Raw genomic sequence first — 18949 nt, 5'->3', positions numbered from 1 at the left:
AAAATAACAAAATCATTTGCGAAAAGAGGCTACTTTTTAAAATAAAATTACTCGGTACACCTTGCCAGGGTGTGGCCAAGTCTTCCAGACTGCCGGTTTATCGAGTGTCGCATTTTCGGGACTCTACTGTATTTAAATTTAAGGTAGATCTGTCAAATTTGATAAGTCTATAAAAAAAAAAGATAAGTAAATATTATGTTATTACTCACGTACGTTTCAGGGGGAGCTTGCTACTATAAATGGAGAGTTTCACATGATAACGTGTTTTCAAATCAAAATCAAAATGATTTATTTTCAAAATACAGGTTTAAAAAGAAAAGAAAAAAGTATACACGTGTTGAACTAAAAGTCTACCAGCGATATTGGATTTTATTTTAACTAACAATAAAAGAAAACAAGTTTAAATGAATATAATTCGAGCGCACAATTAAAGTCTTGTCACATGACAATACAAATTTCAGTTTTTTTTATAATTTTTTCTTTATGCAGCATCAGCGCCAAAGTTTCAAAATAATACAAATTTTTATTTGTAAAAATACACATTACTCTAATACCTATTTATATGAATATTTACAAAATATTATTTAGTCAACTTGATAAAATCTCCCGTAACAAACTATATAAACATCATCTCTGGACAAACTCTGTAGTGACCTTTCCTGCCTTCATACTTATAACCACAAAAAAACCTATACACAGTGGAACCTCTCATAACAGGCGTAATTCATTCCAGAACCTTACAACACATTTATTGTAACTGCAGACAGTTGGTAGAATTCCATATGGAATTGTTGCGTTTCGTCTTCTTAGGACATTATCAAACACTCATGTTTGATAATGTCCTAAGAAGACGAAACGCATCACGTATTAACATATACATAAATAAATATAGAATTCAATCCAACAAACCTTGTTTTATTTTGGATATATTACCCAACAAACCTCACAACATGTTTTGTTTTTACTGGCGCAGAAGTCCCAGCTCACAAGTGAATGTCGTAAAAAAGGGACTTGCCCTTTCTCTGTAACTAGTTATGCGAAATGTCATTCGTTAAAGGAGCAACTTTTCAGATATTGCTGGCTATGCGAATTACTCATTATGAGAGGTTCCAATGTGTATATATATCCGCCATTCCAATGTATATTGTCCGCCTCCGTAGTGTAATAATGGTCAGCGCGCTCGGCTACCGTTCTGGAGGTCCCGGGTTCGATTCCCAGGGGGAGGTCAAATAAATATAAGTGATTTTTTCACTCTAATATTTATTTAATATTACCCTGGACTGGTACCTGAAGCGGAGGGCTGATCACCTTTCCTTCGTGTATCAACGATCAAGATAACATTGCGTTTATATGATGCAGTGTCCGTTTATTTTGGGATTTAGCATTGGGTCAAATAAGGCTACCATAGCATTTGTAAGCAGATGATTTTTTTGTACATACGGAGATAATATCATATTTAATTATAATACTTTTTAGAACGATAAAAATCAGTAGAATTTTTCATAGTAACAAGAAGTAGTATTAAAAAATTTAAAACGCAATTTTTTTACAAACTATTGAAAAATTGGTTGAAAAAAAATCTTATTGATATAAGAATATATACACATACAATTTTTTTCAAATGTCTCTTAATAATTATTTTTACTTAAACGTAATATCTAAAAAAATGTTTCTCATTATCTACCTATTTATTTTCTTTCATCAATTAGTTTCCTAGTGACCTCATAATTTGCGTAGACAGTGACTCTATACAAAAGAGTTGTTAAAGAAATTAACGGCGCACGTTTTAATACTAAAATATTTTGCTGCTCATAATATTGTCAGTTGATTCTTTAAATTGTTTTAAATCCACATTCCTAGATTTAACAAAATAAAATAATATCTGCAAACAAAATGTACTGTTAACATAAGAAAGTATGTTGTAGCATTCTATAATAGGGTTTTAAATGAACACACTTTGTGTCGGGAGAGCTCGGCTGTCCAAACTAAAAACACAGTAAGGGACATTTATTTTGCAGTACGTTTTTTTTGCATTATGGACTAAGTAGATTGTACTTAGTCTAAAAATGCAAAAAAAACGTACTACAAAAAAAAGTCCCTTACTGTGTTTTGAGTTTGGACAGCCGAGCTGTCATTGACAGGGAGTGATGTGAATTTAAAACCCTAATGTAGTAATATGTACTATAATCCGGGTTGATTTTATGTAACATAAGTAGGGTGAACAGGGGTATTATTGACACCCCCAGTTATTGACACGCCTGATTTCATTCTGTCTGTCCGTCTTCGTAGTATAGCGGTTAGCGCGTTTGGCTATCATGATTGAAGACCCGGGTTCGATTCCTAGGGGGGTGAAAATAAATAAAGGTGATTTAACAATTTGAATATTTATATACTATCACTCTAGACCTGAAACGTAGGACTGATTACCTTGCCTCCATGTAATTGACGATCAAGAAAACACTGCATCAATATGATGCAGTACCCTATGGACCATTTACCATACTGACTGTATTATCAACAGCGTTTTTGTCAAAATTTTACAGATAGTTCAGTTAAATTAATGGTTTCGTTGCAATCAATCCCTGAGGCAAGGTGGCAATAACTGGGGTCATCACCCTATGTATTCTGTTACTCTAACTATTATAATGACTAATATCGATGTTAATTTTCAATAGGAGTCACAATATTTTGAGAAACTAAAATATCTGGAAATAAATGAAGACATCATTAGATAATTCAAGATCATAAAATGTTATTGTTTAAAAGTTTTCATAAATGTTTTTACCTTTTCCATTCACACCTTAAAATAATTTTTCATGATACAAACTAAAATTAATTTGATTTGTAGATATTTGAAACAGTTTCATATTCAGTCTTTGGGTTTTATATATTTAAAAACCAACACAGGTTTTTATATATTCCCAATATTGATAGCAACATTTCAGAGATCTGAGGATTGAATTAAATAAACTAATAATTGGAGCAAATCCAGTATTTTGAATAAAAATTTGGACACACTCAATATAAACTAATACATCTTTAATCTATAACATGCTCAGCATAAGCATGTGCTGCCGTGGATAGCCTCAGTTGGACCATGTTATACAGAAACCATCCAACACACAAATTGGGAAGCTGAGATGTTTTCAGAATTAAAAGAACATACTCAGACCACGCTTTGCGTCGTTACTGAACTGAGACTCATTTTCGCTGTGTCGTTCTTTTTTCGAATAACGTTTTTTTTTTTAAATTATTATTCATAGAATCATTTTTCAATTTTCTAAAGGTAATTTCCCGTTTTGTAAATTTAAATTTTGATTAAATTTCGGGGAATAGTGTATATATAGAATCACTTTGTTAAATGGTAGAAGTTAGGCATTGTTTACTGTGTGCAATATTTATTTTTTTAAATTATTTTGTGAATAAGTTCACAATTCGGTATTTCACTGGTTGGATGGTTTCAGCAAAATAAAAAAAATTACAGAATGTACACATCCAACCATCCTGGATGGTTACAGCGAAATGGTTTTTTTCTTTCTTCTAGTTCAAAGTCGAACATATCCAAACCACATGGATTTTTTCTGCAATATTTTCATGTATGTATATAATTTTAAAGTGAAAAATGCTTAAAGCTGTCAATCCACATGGATAGTTTCAAACATTTTTTTTTCTTCACACATTTATCCGTTGTGGGTTACAAAAAGGAATCAAAAAAATATTGTGTTGATCTGCGTCCGTAATGAAGCCCAGTGGCCTACAGAACTTCCTACATTCTTCTGAGCTATACGAAAAGTAAGTAATACATAATATAATTCAATATATATATATAAGTATGTTATGAGTTTGGTTACCTATAATGCATGAAATATAAAATATTATAAGGTACAATTAGCCATTTTTTCAATATATTTTTACATGAGCAGTGTGTAGATTCAAATATATCTTATAAATATATATACATATTGTATATTATAGTTTTATTTTAATCTAATACATATACGAATTGCATTTGTGAGACAATATTTACAGCATGAAACTTTCTTGCGATGTTTCTGATAAAACCTATGTAAAAACAAAATGAGCCACAAAAATACATAGCAAGAAAGGAAAATTGCGGTCATAAAGACAACACAATGTTATGAATAATTAGTCTTTCTTGCAATAAAAATATAGACAGTTTAATCCTTTACATCTCCTTTGCTTCTTTTCAAATTTTAACAGCACACACAGCATTTTTTTATATTTGCTAATAAAAAACAACATGATAATGAGTATCTCCCGAACGTCTCAATCAAGCTGGCCTCTTTTATGAGGAATCAGATTCTCCCTGCCCGGGATTTTAATTGCTGACAATTCTTTATTCAGAACCCCAATACTTTATACATAAGAAAATAGTGACATACTTAAAATATAATTAATCAATTCAACATTTATATCTACGAATATTTGTAGTAGATTCGACTAACTCAATATGCATAATATGTACATTGCTGCCTTTGTAAGTCAATGATTTTTGCCATCCGTGATTCAGCTGCCGGAAAAATTATAATTCACAGCCCTAAAAATATTAAGATAAAAGCAGATATGCACACATATCGCTCACTCCTTTCAAGAATGTCATAAATCAATTTTCAGTTGTGCATGTTTTCGGAATGCCCAGAAAATGTACTATATCCCAGCAAAAGAGGCATATTTTTAACTTAATATTTACCCGCTACAGGGCAAAAAGTTTTGTTTTTGCATTTTGAAGAAAAGGTATGGTTTAATTATTTTTTTTAAATATACTAAATATTTTTCAAATAGAGAAAAAACCTTCAGGTTTTACCGAAAAAGATCTATTTGCACAGTAAAAAGTTCAATAAGTGGCTTGATATTTATTTTTAATACATTGTATTATATTTTTAAACATTAAAAACGATCTCTTGAAAAATGAAGTTTTTTGATATATGACGTTGTTGAAAGGAGCGAGCGATATATCGTCAGAAGAGTGGCAAATTTATCTATCTGGAAAAAAAATTGCTTATATTTTGGGGGTAAAGCGGAACCAGTATATTTTTATCTAGTTATAGAGAAGCGGTTTAAAGTTTGATTTTCTTGTAATTGTAAATCAGAACATACACTTTATAACGTTAAAAGTGTCACGGCACAATGGCATTTTGTTATTACCTTTTAACACATTGTGTACGGTGTGCACATATTTGTGCGTTTCAGAAACCTTGTGTGGTGGCGGGGTGCACATTTTTGTGCATTTCGGCTACCTTCAATTTAGTATACAAAAAACACGTCATAAACTTCTAATCTCTTGGCCTTTTTGCTTTTGTTGTGTAGTGGATAGATGTCGTTGTAATATAAAAAATAATACTGATATTTACTGGTTCAAAACATAGCTAATGGTCGTAATCTGTTTTGAAGGAAATGTTACAAATTAACTTTAAACAATGGATACAGACGGTGCGTTTTTTTCTTTGTCCTAAAATGAAATAAAATACAAAGATCATTGTCCTTTACTTAAGTCGGCAGTTGGTACTTACAAAGCAATAAACGCGTGTGGGGAAAGCCCATAAATCATTTTTTATTCGCAGATTTTGAGTTTTCGGCGGTTGTTAAACTGTGTTGTTATTTTCTAATATTTTATTAGTGTTTTTAACATTTTTTTTACTTTTGTGATTTGTGGACTAACATGATTTTATTTTGAGACGTTAGAGACCATTTAACCGTTTTTGTATTGTTTTCGAGTTCAACCTCAAGTTCAAAATATGAAGTTCACTGACATATTTTATATTTCCGGACAGCTGTCTAATGTCGCCCGCCTCAAGATACAGTTTTATCAAAACATTGCCGTAACTAATGTGTTAAATACTGTAGAACCCCGGAACTTCAAACTAATTGGGGCTGCAGCCTGTTCAGATTCTGAAATGTTCGGATTAGCCAAGAAATTTGTAATACAGTACATACATAGTACTTTACACTACAGTAATTACGTTGTACGCACCACCCTATGCATTATAAGACATTGTTTCTTTTAAGGTAAATGTACAAACATTATTAGCAACTTTTTACATTTCAATCTAATGTTACAGCACTCGAGTAGTAATACAGGTACAATACTGTATGCTTTATTAAGTTTTTAATGATTTTTCAAGAAATTTAGGTTATATAATTTATAATTTCATGTAAAAATAAATGTGTTGTTCAGTCTTTGTGTGTTTTTTAAATGTTTTCCTGCAAAAGTTTTTCTTCAAAATCTTGTTCAGATTTCTGATTTCCGAGGTTCTACTGTGATATTTTTTTGGCATTGCTTATTGGTCTACGATCATGACGATTTATTAATACAAGATATTAAATTTTTGGAGATATGAGGTGCTCCTATGCAGTAAAAAGTGCGGCTAAGGAATAAAATTAGTAAGTGTCGGGTTGTGGTCCCGTGGTTAGTGTCGCGGACTCTTGAGTCAGAGTTTCTTGGTTCGAACCCACTCTACCACAATTTGATACCTATTTCTAATAATGAGCCGCTTGGGCTCACAGAAATAGTATGAATTGAAATATTTGTGTCATTATAAATAATTTAGTTAGATCTGGTATCCACTTCTAGAACTCAAGAAAATTATATAGGAAGGCGGCCACATATTTGTTATGTGAAGGTGAATTGGAATGGTTGATAATTTGGAATAAATAAGGAAAAATGGGAATACAGAACTTTGTATGAATACATATACATTATATATTCAAAAGTAAATGTAGATGTAGACTAATTACTGTCAAATAATAAATGAAAAAAATGGATTCAATAATGGGAATGAAACAGGCAAAGTGATATTTAAATCATTTTAAAAGAATTTTCAAATTTGGAAGGGATGTAAGGAAATTATGAACAGGTACTAATCGAGATTAATTGTGGAACAAATTACGGACAATTATTTTTAAAACAGTTCCCAAATAGGTACTTTAATATATATATATACAGAGGATTTTAACGATACATCTTCTATTTTGTGGTTTCTATGAATTTAAACATAGACTACAAAAAAAACTAATAGACTATAGACAATAGACTATAGTCTTTGTACTGTTTGAAATTAGATCACAGGCTTGATAGCTAGAATATTTGTTTTACGTTTATGCAACCAGGACACGATTTTGTGTTACCATCGCAAAGTAGGTACTGACTTTTTTTGTCTATGTCCTCACCTGGGCATCTGATCGGCGATGTTTCGGTGGTCAAAAATGGCATCATGACATTTATTTATTACATATCACTTTCTTCACGCATACTATTGCCAAATTAAATATTTTCTTATAGGATTGAAAATCACAGCAGATATTATATATTTTTTTAAAAATAAGCCTGTTGACTAACAAGTCATAAATTGTTATAAAAAGTGCTACTAAAGGTAAAAATGAGGTTCAAAACCTCACTACAATTTGCCATTCCTAAATTGAAACAAATATAATTTTAGAATTCTGCAAAACACATAATTGTACCACCTCTATGACTATTGGAAATATTAAAATGAAGTATTATTAACTTGGTGATTTTCCATTTTATAATTTAAAAATAATTTTTTTTACCTTATGAAATCACCAAGAATCATATAATTTAATTATGCATCGACCAGTTTTAAAGTACTCGGTTTATTCCTCAAAATGATTAGTCCTACTAATTTGTCCGCCTCTGTAGTGTAATGGTCAGCATGCTCGCCTACCATTCAGGAGGTCTTGGGTTCGATTCCCAGGGGGGGGGTCAAATAAATAAAAGTGATTTTTTCACTCTTAATATTTATTCAATATTACCTGAAGCGGAGGGCTGATCACCTTTTCTTCACGTGTTAACGATCAAGATAACAGTGAATTTATACGAAGCAGTGCCCTATGCACCATTGGGGTGCCGATAAGGGTTTGAAGAAAAATAATTCGTATCAAGAGTACTAACTCATCAGTATTAATTAGTCTTGAGGAAAGACGCTGTACGTTACGCTTCGTAATCAGTTGACATTATAAATCAGATGATTTTCAACAAAGTAATTTTTAAGTTGTTAAAAGAAAAAAAATGAAGTTAGTAAAATATTTTCTATAGTATTTTAAGTAGAATTTGCATTTTTTGTGCATATTACGCGTTTAAACAAACTCCCTCTAAATATTGTGTGTAACTTTTATACAAATAAATTAGCCTAGTGAGTTAAAAAGAGTTCGGTCAATATCCGGAGAGGTAATATTGATAGGACAGTTTTACTTGCGAGATAAATTACTACCACGTGTCCTTAACAACGATATAGCGCTTGCGTGATCCGTGTGCACTCGCTAAATTACCCAGAAAAAGCTGGACAAGCTAAAATGTTTTAGCTGACCAATCTGTATTCATATTCTAAACTGCGTTTAGTTCCACAAAATGTTTTTTCATTAATTGATTCGGCAGTCACTTTGTGGTAAATTTATCCATTTTTAATTTAAGTTTTACTTAATAAATACCACTATTTTTATTGTGACACGTATTTTGATGCATTCCCCATGATTTTTAAACATAGTATTTGAAAAGGATGCGGAATGCATCCAAAACGAAAAAAGCAGGCGCCGTGGCGTAGTTGGGTAGACGCTTAACTGCGAAATTGGCGTCGCGGGTTCGATTCCGCCAAGTGCAAAGTAAATTCAAGAAAGATTTATTTTCGTTTGGTCCGGGTGTTTGTGATGTATTTTTCACATCTACCCTCCCTATCTTTACTATCCTACCTGCAGACAAGCCTCTAAAAGTAAAACCTACAAAAAAGGTGTCACAATAGATTTATTTAAAATATTGTTGGGTAATATATCCAAAATAAAACAAGGTTTGTTGGATTGAATTCTACATTTATTTATGTATGTGTTAATACACGACGCGTTTCGTCTTCTTAGGACATTACCAAACACGAGTGTAGAGTGTTTGATAATGTCCTAAGAAGACGAAACGCGTCACGTATTAGCATATACATAAATAAATGTAGAATTCAATCCAACAAACCTTGTTTTATTTTGGATATATTACCCCACAATTCAATATGGAATTTTACCAACTGTCTGCAGTTACAATAAATTATTTAAAATAGTTGTATTTACTAAGAAAACTTAAATTAAACATCCATCTATTAGATTTATTATTCCCTCACGCCAAAAGAAGAGATAGCAGACACATTCAGGTGTATATCCATAAAGGTCTTAGGGTATTTTTTTCTTAAAATAATTTTAAACATTTAGCTTGCTCAGGGTTGGGGGAGTCAGGCCTGCGGAGGCTCGTCGGAGATACTGGGCTGCATCAGCTGCGAAGGCCCGTCCGCGGGTTCCGGCGAGGATGCGGATCCGTTGACCTGGCGCGATCGGCCTGACGATGTGCTGGGGCTGGGGAGCTCCAGCTCCGCCGACGAACTCCCCGCGGAGCTGGAGGAGGCGGTGCTGCTGCCTGCGATGGCTTCGTTAGTTCTTGTATCGACCGTCTCCTGAGTGGGATCCATGCCCCTGGAAACAATAGTCAGGAATGCAAAAAACTGCCATGTTACCTGCAGTGACTCTTCATAAATTTTTAAAAGGAATAAATAAAGACAGCATTTCGTTACAGCAACACTCTGTTTATAACTAAAAACTCATCAATTTGAATTTTTTAAATCCTTGTTCACAAATCTGGATTTGTCCACATAGGAGTTATTTATATACGAGTATGTAATGTGTTTATTTGGTTAAATACTGATTCTAGCTCTTTATTAGATTTATTATTATGTTCATTATCAACCACTGCTGACAATTGGTCGGCAGTTCTCCTCTGAACTTCGGGACGATCAAATTCAATAATTTGATGTAGTACCCTATGCACCGTCGAGAGCGGATAAGGGTCAGTGGTAGCAGTACTTACTTTTGGTATCCGTTAGTCTGGCATGTGTTGTATGCCCCACAATGAGCACACTTCAAGCCCACAACGTGGAATTTGACCGTAGATACCTGGAAACAATATGTATCATTTAATTTGTAAATTAATTATTTTTTATATTGTCCTTTATTTGATTCTACAATGTTGGTTAAGCAAGATTCGTCACCACCCACTTGAGATCCTACCAATATTTTTGTAAAAAAAAATGTAAAAATGGCTAACCACAAAGTGTAACTATAAATATGAAAAACATGAATTATTGTTTTTACTTAAAAACTAATGGGTGCAAGATGTTGGAAGATGTACGAATGTGTTTACCTTGTGGCAGTCTTTACACAAGATGGTCGCCTTGAATTCCGAGTACTCTGGAGGCATGGGCGTTATGGCCACTTCAGAATCCAAATATTTCCACAGCTGCAATCGTTTACACAAGCATATTATACAACAGTACATTACGGGCGATGAACAATGAATAATAAACTCCAAAAATCAGTCATCCGGGGAAAAAATCAGTTAATCTGGACCCAAGAAATCCTTCATTTTCATGTAGTTTGAAAATGAAAGATTATAAAATGGCTGACAGAACGACATTGGAGGATCTATCGGCACTTTTATGTTATTTACAAAGTCTATGTGATAGATTACCTTTTAATCAGAAGGATTTTTTTAATGATCATCAAACATATCGCTTGTTCCTTTCAAGAATGTCATGAATTAAAAAACTTGATTTTTCAGGAGAACGTTTTTAAAGTTTAAAAATATAATACAATGCATTAAAAATAAATATCAAGCCACTTATTGAATTTTTTACTGTGCAACAGATCTTTTTAGGTAAAACCTGAAGGGTTTTTTCTACATTTGAAAAATATTTAGTATATTTGAAAAAATAATAAAAATATACCTTTTCTTCAAAATGTAAAAATAACACTTTCTGCCCTGTAGCGGGTAAATATTAAGTTCAAAATATGCTTCTTTTGCTGGGATATAGTACATTTTTTGGGCATTCAGAAAACATGCACAACTGAAAATTGACAATTTTATATTTATGACGTTCTTGAAAGGAGTGAGCGATATATTAAAAACACGTGCGAAGTTTGATATTTGCTTCCAACATCATTTTTGGACAAATCTGTCATTGTAAGGGTGAAAACAACAGGTTTTTATGAAGAATGTATTTTTATTATTTATTAAAAAATTATTAATTTTTTTTATTTGTGAATATTATAGACTAATTAGAACTCAGAGACGCTGTGACACTACCTCTCAGCTCCACTACCAATATACACTGGCGTCATCATCGGTATATCTACAGCCGCACTCTTGGGAAAGTATTCCTCTTCTTCGAATTTGATACCTATTTGTAATAATGAGCCGTTTAGGCTCACAGAAATAGTACGAAATTGAAATATTTGTGTGAATACTAAAAAAACAAATATTTCTCTGTATTGAAAAAAAAAGATAACACTGCATTTATACGATGCAGAGCCCTATGCACCATTGGGGTGCGGATAAGGGTTTGAATTAATGAAAAAAACATCTCCGAGAGAAAGTGAAGCGAGCTACAATTAGATATTTCTAAACCGTTAAGAGCGCTGAGAATCGATAGATCAACTCTGGTATACTTTGCCAATAATTAGGGTGCGGATAAGGGTTTGAAGAAGAAGAAGTATCTCCAAGGCCCAAGTTTGGGGAGACTCACCCTGGTCATGTCGATCATGCTGGTCTGGCAGATGGGGCAGGCGTAGTGGCCCGAGTGCAGCAGCTCCTCGAAGCAGGTGCGGTGCAGCAGGTGCCCGCAGTCCGGGATGTGGCACGGGATGCGCGACGTGTGGATGTCCTCCAGGCACACGGGGCAGTTGGAACGCGACACGTTCTGCACACGCACACAACAAACATTCAAGTACAGTTCGGCTATGGCTGCATTAAGAGGCACAATTCACAATGTTACCAAGTGACACCAAATTGTGATTCCAAATCAAAGGAAATTTGAAAACATGTTGTGGAAATATAGAGTGGCAAAAAAAACCTATAATTGTTAAATCAATGAAAAAACAAGGTTTTTATTTTTGTTTTATTTATTTAATTTAAAATCCACAAAACGTTAGTAAAAAAACATAATAAAACTTATTTGTTTTATTTTAAATCATTATTTCTACTTAATTTTTATTATTATTTTTATTTGCTTACAAGTATTGAAATTTAGAAAAGCCTTTAACAAAACAATCATTTATGTTTGTTTAGGAAATAAAAATTCAAGTCACTATTTTTTTTATTGACTTTATTTTAATAGCAATACATTAAGTGTCATAAAATAAAAAAATTATCACAAGAGGGATTGTTATCAAGATCCAAACACCCATTAAAGATCCCAACGCCTGTGTTAAGAGTGACATCTAGCAAGATTCTTGCAAAGTAAACATCAAAAATCTTTCTTATTTGCATGCGATATCCTGTGCGAATTATTGACACATACTATGTAACGCTTGAAATATCATTAAAAAAATTATACTCATTATTTGTTACCCTTTATTTCTTTTAAAAACATTTTTTAAATGTCTAAACCAAGAAATCTAAATTTTTTTGTTGATACGAATTACCATTTGAATAACGTTTTCTGGATTGCCTTATCTGCAGTACTTGATAAACATAAAAGTTAATGGTTGGTAGTAAAATAATATTATTGGCAAATCATGGTTTTAAAACAGAGTCTTTATTTAAGTAAAATACACGAGCGGTTGATGATAGAATTGTAAAAAAATTACAAAACAAAAGCGATTTGTTAACAGAGGAGAGGGGAGGTCTATATAGATTAGACCCGCCGATCATTAACTCTTACCACTCTGTAGGCCAGACATTCTGGCCCGTATGATTCTAGTAGGCAGCTCCGTGGGCCACAATGTCTGGCCCGGCGCAGGTATAACTTTAATCACCGATTTCTCTATCACCCAAGTATATTCTACCAAAAAATATTGCAGATAAAAACAGTTAATTTTAATTAACATGGTCATACGAATTGCCAGAGTGTCCCAAAATTAGGGAATCAAAATATTAATTTTAATAGTAGAAAAACGTTACATTTTTTTGATCAGAGTAGCTGATCAGTTATGAGAAAAAATTGTCAGAGTGGAAAGGGTCAAAGATGTCAAGCGCCAGGAGAGAGAAATAACTCGTCAGCCCCGTAAATGCCCAGACTTCCATATTCTTCTTCATCTTTGATGAGATGTCAAAAAATAATGAGAGTAATATCGATATTGCGGCCTATTTAAAGACATAAGCCCTGTTAAAATCAAGAGGTGACTAATGTTCATTTAACGAGGGTATCGTGACGTTTGATTGAGTTAAGGACTAACCTCAACGCATCTATGTCCGTCTCTCAACAGCTGCACCGGCAGGCACATGTTGCAGACTTCGCAGTGGAAGAAGCGGTCCCTTCCTCCCACGCGGCAGATTCCGCACCCATCGCAGTGATACTGCTTCTTGTCTTCATCGTCAAACAGGTTACACACCAGACATGTGTACTGGAAACATAAATCGCATTATTAGAACAGGAAATACAACAAAAAAAACTAACTAATCATCTAAGAGACTAGAATTTTGCACCAATCTATCTTTACAGACAATCTTTCCCGCTTTCACTTTCATACATTTCCTCATACAGGGTCATTCATTTTTCGGTTTCAAAAGAAAAGCTAAATAAAACATACACAGCGATACATTTTTTATGAAAATTTTATTTCATTATAAAGTTTGGACTTTGCCATTTAGTGCGAAAAACAATATCATTCAAATGGCACCTCGAAAAGATTTGATGCATGCGATTCTTTTGAGGTTATTTTTAACCACTTTTTCGCACATTTCGGGGGGTTTCTCGGCCATAACTTGAGTAATGTTGATTTTAAATGTGTCTAGAGCTCGGAGATTATTCATATAAACATGGTCCTTTGCGTAGCCTCACAGAAAAAAATCAAACGGAGTCAAATTGTATGATCTTGGTGGCCAATTGACGTCGCCAAAAATACTTGATAATGCCAAGATTTCATCTGCTCTTATTTCCAACTACATTCGCATCATAAATTTGTCTTACTGTTCTTTCTTCACTCTTTTGTTCCACATACCCAAACCATCTCAACACGCCATTCTTAATTTTGTCGATAATGCTTATCTCAGCCTTGCAATCTTTGCTTTTATCACCATTCCAACACCTATCATACATCATTTTGCGACATTGAGATTCGCATTTTGACCGTATTCAGTCTACTTTCATTCTTCTTTTGCCAACTCTGTGCTTTACTTCTAAACATTAAGGGTCGGAAAAAGTATGTTACCAATTAGTTACATTTCTATTAAGAATGCTAAAAATATCTGTAGTTACTTTTCCCATCAAAAATTACACGTGATTTGAAGAGGGGTAAGACCCCAGTATATTTGTATGGAAATCGTAGTACGCAGCTCGCGACAAGTACCAACTTGCCGCCAGCTGAGTCATAGATCCCGCGTCTTTTTGAACATGCAGTCAAGCGCCGACTGAGCGAGAGTGAGACGATAAGCGAGAGGCCGGAAATTGGATCAAACAAAAGCGGAGTAGTCTAATTGTCTTGCTTTCTCTTTATGGTAGTACCACATTTATTCTTTCCATTCCAACCCTTATCCGCACCCCAATGGTGCATAGGGCACTGCATCATATAAATGCAGTGTTATCTTGATTGGCACCTCGTATAAACACGTGAAGGAAGGTCAGTCCAGGGTAATATTGAATAAATATTAGAGTGAAAAAATCTCTTATATTTATCTGACCCTCCCGGGAATCGAACCCCGGACCTCCAGAACGGTAGTCGAGCGTGCTGACCATTACACTACGGAGGCGGACAGATTTATTAGAATGAAAGAAATAACATGTCACTAGCAGAAAAAAAAATAACATGCTGATATATAAGTACGAAGATCTTTTTTTTTTTTTTTTAGATGGGAATTGCATTTATTATTTACCTTGCTTATTATGTACAAGGTTTATAGATCATTTAGTGGATTTTTGTTTCTTCTAGCTAATTAAATATGTTTTTATTTGAATCTGTGTTGGGAACAGGAGGGATCATCTAGTGTGGGTCAAATAGGAACTTCTCTGCATTTGCTCATTGCTGGGAGGAAACCACGTAAAACTCCTAGTACGAAGATCTTGCGATAGCGACTGATTGTGCTTTTTATCAAAAACAATATTTTGAAACGTTTAACGATTTGAAATTATAAAAATAAAAAAGGGCAATTTCAATCATTTTCTTTAAAATTACATTACAAAATTTAGATTACAAAAAATATAGAGTATGTAGGTCTTATAATACTAAAGTTATCAAATTGAAATTCGATAACTTTAGTACTATAAAATGTGGGGGATTTCAATCCCCTTATTCGAGTCGGCTAGGTTAAATTTGATCTAAGGGACCTTTAACACAGTAGACAGTCGTGCTAATCACTCCACTACAGAAGCGGAATACCCAGGCAAATTATTATTTATTTATTGAACGGTTAATGCCTTTAACATAATACATATATACAGTATCTAATATAAAAATACACTAATAGAGAAATAAAAAGTTTTAAATATAAAATAATAATAAAATAACAAATAGTAAGCACTGGTAAATACACGTCTCCTTCACACACTATCAGCGAGCAGCAAGAGAGAGTAAAACACAACGTTTAAATTTATCCATTACAACATGGAGAAGAAATGCTGAGAAAGTAGAGACTTCAAGGTGGATAACAATATATTAAATAAATCTATACTTTCAAAAGCATTGGCTAACATGTGAATCCGCGGAATCGGAGAGAACATGGCATAGTTTGCATTATGTACAAATACTGCGAATATAGATTTTTGCCTAGTACCTCTTCGACGCACGCTAAGCTTTATTTGATTTTTTATTATATTTTATTATGATATATTTCATACCTTTCCAAATCGGACTCCACAGGTTTCACATTCCGCTTGGACTTTCTGTCGTGTGTCACATTCCGTACATATTAATTCCGTTACAGTCTTTCGATTAAAGTAATGCTCTTCATTTTCATCGTGACAATACCGACACATGTAAAATTTGTTGCAACATGGTGTCTGTAAACAAAACATTATGTATCACAAACCAAGTCATTATTATAAACACATCAAGTTTTTGCAGGCAACAATTTATAATGGGCGATAAAAATATATATTTTGTATATTAAAAGCATTAATAACTTTGTGTTTCATGAGTCGTCTTTCTCTCTTTCAAAAATTTTATGTTTATACAAATGTCAAATCGTAATAATTAAATTTTAATTTTAATAATTTAATTTTAATTTTTACGACAAAACGGTATAAATTAACGCGTTAAAAAGGGAATTAAAATGTTTTTCTTTGTTAAAATATTTAAAAAGCATACTAAAAACCGCAAATTATCTGAAATGCACTGTTCTCAAAATGTTGGTTAAGTCAACTATCGATATGGTGAAAACATGTTGTGGAAATTAACGAGATTTCTTAAATGGAAATAAAACCGATTAACAAATAAATGTCAAAAGGCGTAGTAAAATCTTCGTTTTACTTTATGTAGATCCTAAATCTATAAATATGACATCTTTGTGTGCATCAGTTTGAACCTTAGAATGACATTTGAAAATGAGAAGATCATATTCATTGTTGATTCGTATCGACTACTTCGGAAGTAACAACACACAAAACATGCAGCAAAAATCGTTTAAAAATAACCGAAGACGTGCATATTGCATTAAAAAATACTTGTAATTCGAAAAATAAATAACACTCGATAGTCGATAAATTTTGTATGATACGTGGGACAATTTACTCACGACAAATTTTGCTCTTCGTTTATAATGAGAACATCCAACACGTTTTGTTTCCACGAGGTTTTCAGAACCAGACGCTGGCTTTTCTGAGTTTTCCATCAGTAAATTTAGTCAAACGGTATTAACAAAGTTGTTCGGATTGTAATTTCGAGTTCGCGGCGCAAAACTTATAATTTCGTGGTTTACAGATGACGAACGCGTCCGAAGTTAGCGAGGAAACGGACAACCTTTCAATTATGTCTTGAACGAAGTCTACTTGACAGTTGATAAAGCGGGAAATTTACTTATCATTTATGGCAATTATTTTCTCTTGTTACTTCTACTCAACCATAGATGTCATTATTCTTCAACCCTATGGTAATATTATTATTATTGTAAGCTAGCACATGAAATATTTACATGCGTTTACCGCTTTTGAAATTTCAAATGCACAAAACATTTATAAAAACTAAAGAAACGAATCTATACACGTTCATTTTTACCGAACGGAATATATTTTGAGTCCGAAATTTGTGTATATATTCATGTATCATCATTTAAAAAAATAAAAATCATCAAAAACATTTAATTTCCCGTCCAATTTCTTTTTTAAAACGTCCAATTTGATTTGTTAAACATTTAATTTGATTTGTTATGTGTCAAGTTTGGTTTGAAAAACGTCCAATTTTAAGTTAAAACCTGTATCTATAAAATGTTATTCACTTTCATTTATAATTTTAATTTCACAGTGAAAACCCCACGGATCGGTTTGGATCGCTGCCAACGCTGCTAACTGCTATAACGATACGATGCAAGTTTATAAAATGTCTATGATTACGTTCATAAAATATAAATCCGACTATTAAGACGAGACGTTACGTGATTGCTATGATTATGATAGTTAACTGGGTGTGCCGATATAAATCACTCGTTTGTCTGACGAGACATGCCTTGGCGTTTGTGAATTGATGGCGGTAACAAAACAAAAGTGATAATATCTGCAGCCGAGGGAGGGCTCTTCTGTTGCAAATGCTTAAAACATATTTTCCAATTCGATACATGCCGAGAAAAAATGCATATTTATTGTAACTGCAGACAGTTGGTAGAATTCCGTATTGAAATGTTGGGTAATATATCCAAAATAAAACACGGTTTGTTGGATTGAATTCTACATTTATTTATGTATATGTTAATACGTGACGCGTTTCGTCTTCTTAGGACATTATCAAACACTCTATGTATTTTGATAATGTCCCAAGAAGACGAAACGCGTCACGTATTAACATATACATAAATAAATGTAGAATTCAATCCAACAAACCGTGTTTTATTTTGGATATATTACCCAACAAAAAATGCATACCTTAAATATTGCTAACATAAATAAGAAAGTACATATATGGAAGTCTGGGAATTTACAGGGCTTACGACCAGTTACAGGCTGGTTTAAGCGATCAGTTTATATATGTGTGTGTAATATATAATTTAAAAAACTTTATTCTTGCATAAATTATAAAACATATAACATACATAAGTCATATATATATAATCCCATTGAATACTTTTACTTTTTATTTTGGGACATGGGATTAAAGTTAACAAGATTGAAACACAAATAAGAAAGTTACAAAAAAATGAAGAAAACTAACACAGAACAAAATATGAAATAATCAACGGGTAAAGTAAATAGGCATATAAAAAACATAAGGTAAGAGCGTGTTTAAAGGAAACAAATTAAGTTGTGGGCCATCAAATATCCCCCCTTAAAACTCATTCGCTTTATAATTTTAGGGTCAGTGGTAAAATTGCGACATAATACGACGTGTAATTCTGTTTTTGTACCTTTATTACGGTTTCTAGGCGCCAATTTCACGTAACCTCCCTGAACCGCGGTGTTCTATTCATTGATCACTTTTCATCTTCTACTTTCTTTGTCATCGCAATTCTATTATACCTCAATAATAGGCAAACCTTTATCTTACCATCATATTTCTGCTAATGACAATCTCCATTGTACAAACTAAATGCTGTTTGCCTTTTACTTGTATCTTTTTGGTGTGTACGTTATTGTCACTTATGGTATTAGGATGATTTCAGACGGGCGATCTTATAAAAGCGTTTGATACTCTCATAAAACCCACATTTATGATACAAATTTTATCATCCTTAGAGCGGCAGGTAGTTAAATATTATAAAAATTAATTATGTACATTACACATGCATAAAACAGTAAGGTAAATA

The 18949-nt window shown here is 33.0% G+C and overlaps 2 protein-coding genes across 2 annotated transcripts in view; one reads left to right on the top strand and one right to left on the bottom strand.

Annotated features, from left to right (window-relative positions):
• Nucleotides 1–18949, top strand: part of LOC148312568 (ceramide-1-phosphate transfer protein) — a 250325-nt gene that overhangs the window by 9933 nt on the left and 221443 nt on the right. The gene's annotated exons all lie outside the window — the stretch shown is intronic.
• Nucleotides 8437–16953, bottom strand: Rchy1 (Ring finger and CHY zinc finger domain containing 1). The gene is made up of 7 exons (XM_088276217.1): nt 16733–16953; nt 15837–15998; nt 13240–13407; nt 11589–11762; nt 10208–10303; nt 9875–9960; nt 8437–9483 (listed from the first exon to the last, which is right to left on the bottom strand). The coding sequence occupies exons 1-7, from the start codon at nt 16826–16828 to the stop codon at nt 9246–9248; spliced, it is 1020 nt and encodes a 339-aa protein (XP_088132343.1). The 5' UTR covers nt 16829–16953; the 3' UTR covers nt 8437–9245.

Source organism: Brachycentrus maculatus, unplaced genomic scaffold (genome assembly GCF_059751285.1).
Source record: "Brachycentrus maculatus isolate JH-2025_06_01 unplaced genomic scaffold, ASM5975128v1 h1tg000038l, whole genome shotgun sequence".
NCBI lineage: Eukaryota > Metazoa > Arthropoda > Insecta > Trichoptera > Brachycentridae > Brachycentrus > Brachycentrus maculatus.
The sequence above is the reverse complement of the archived record's forward strand: the minus strand, read 5'-3'. Positions and strand labels throughout refer to the sequence as shown.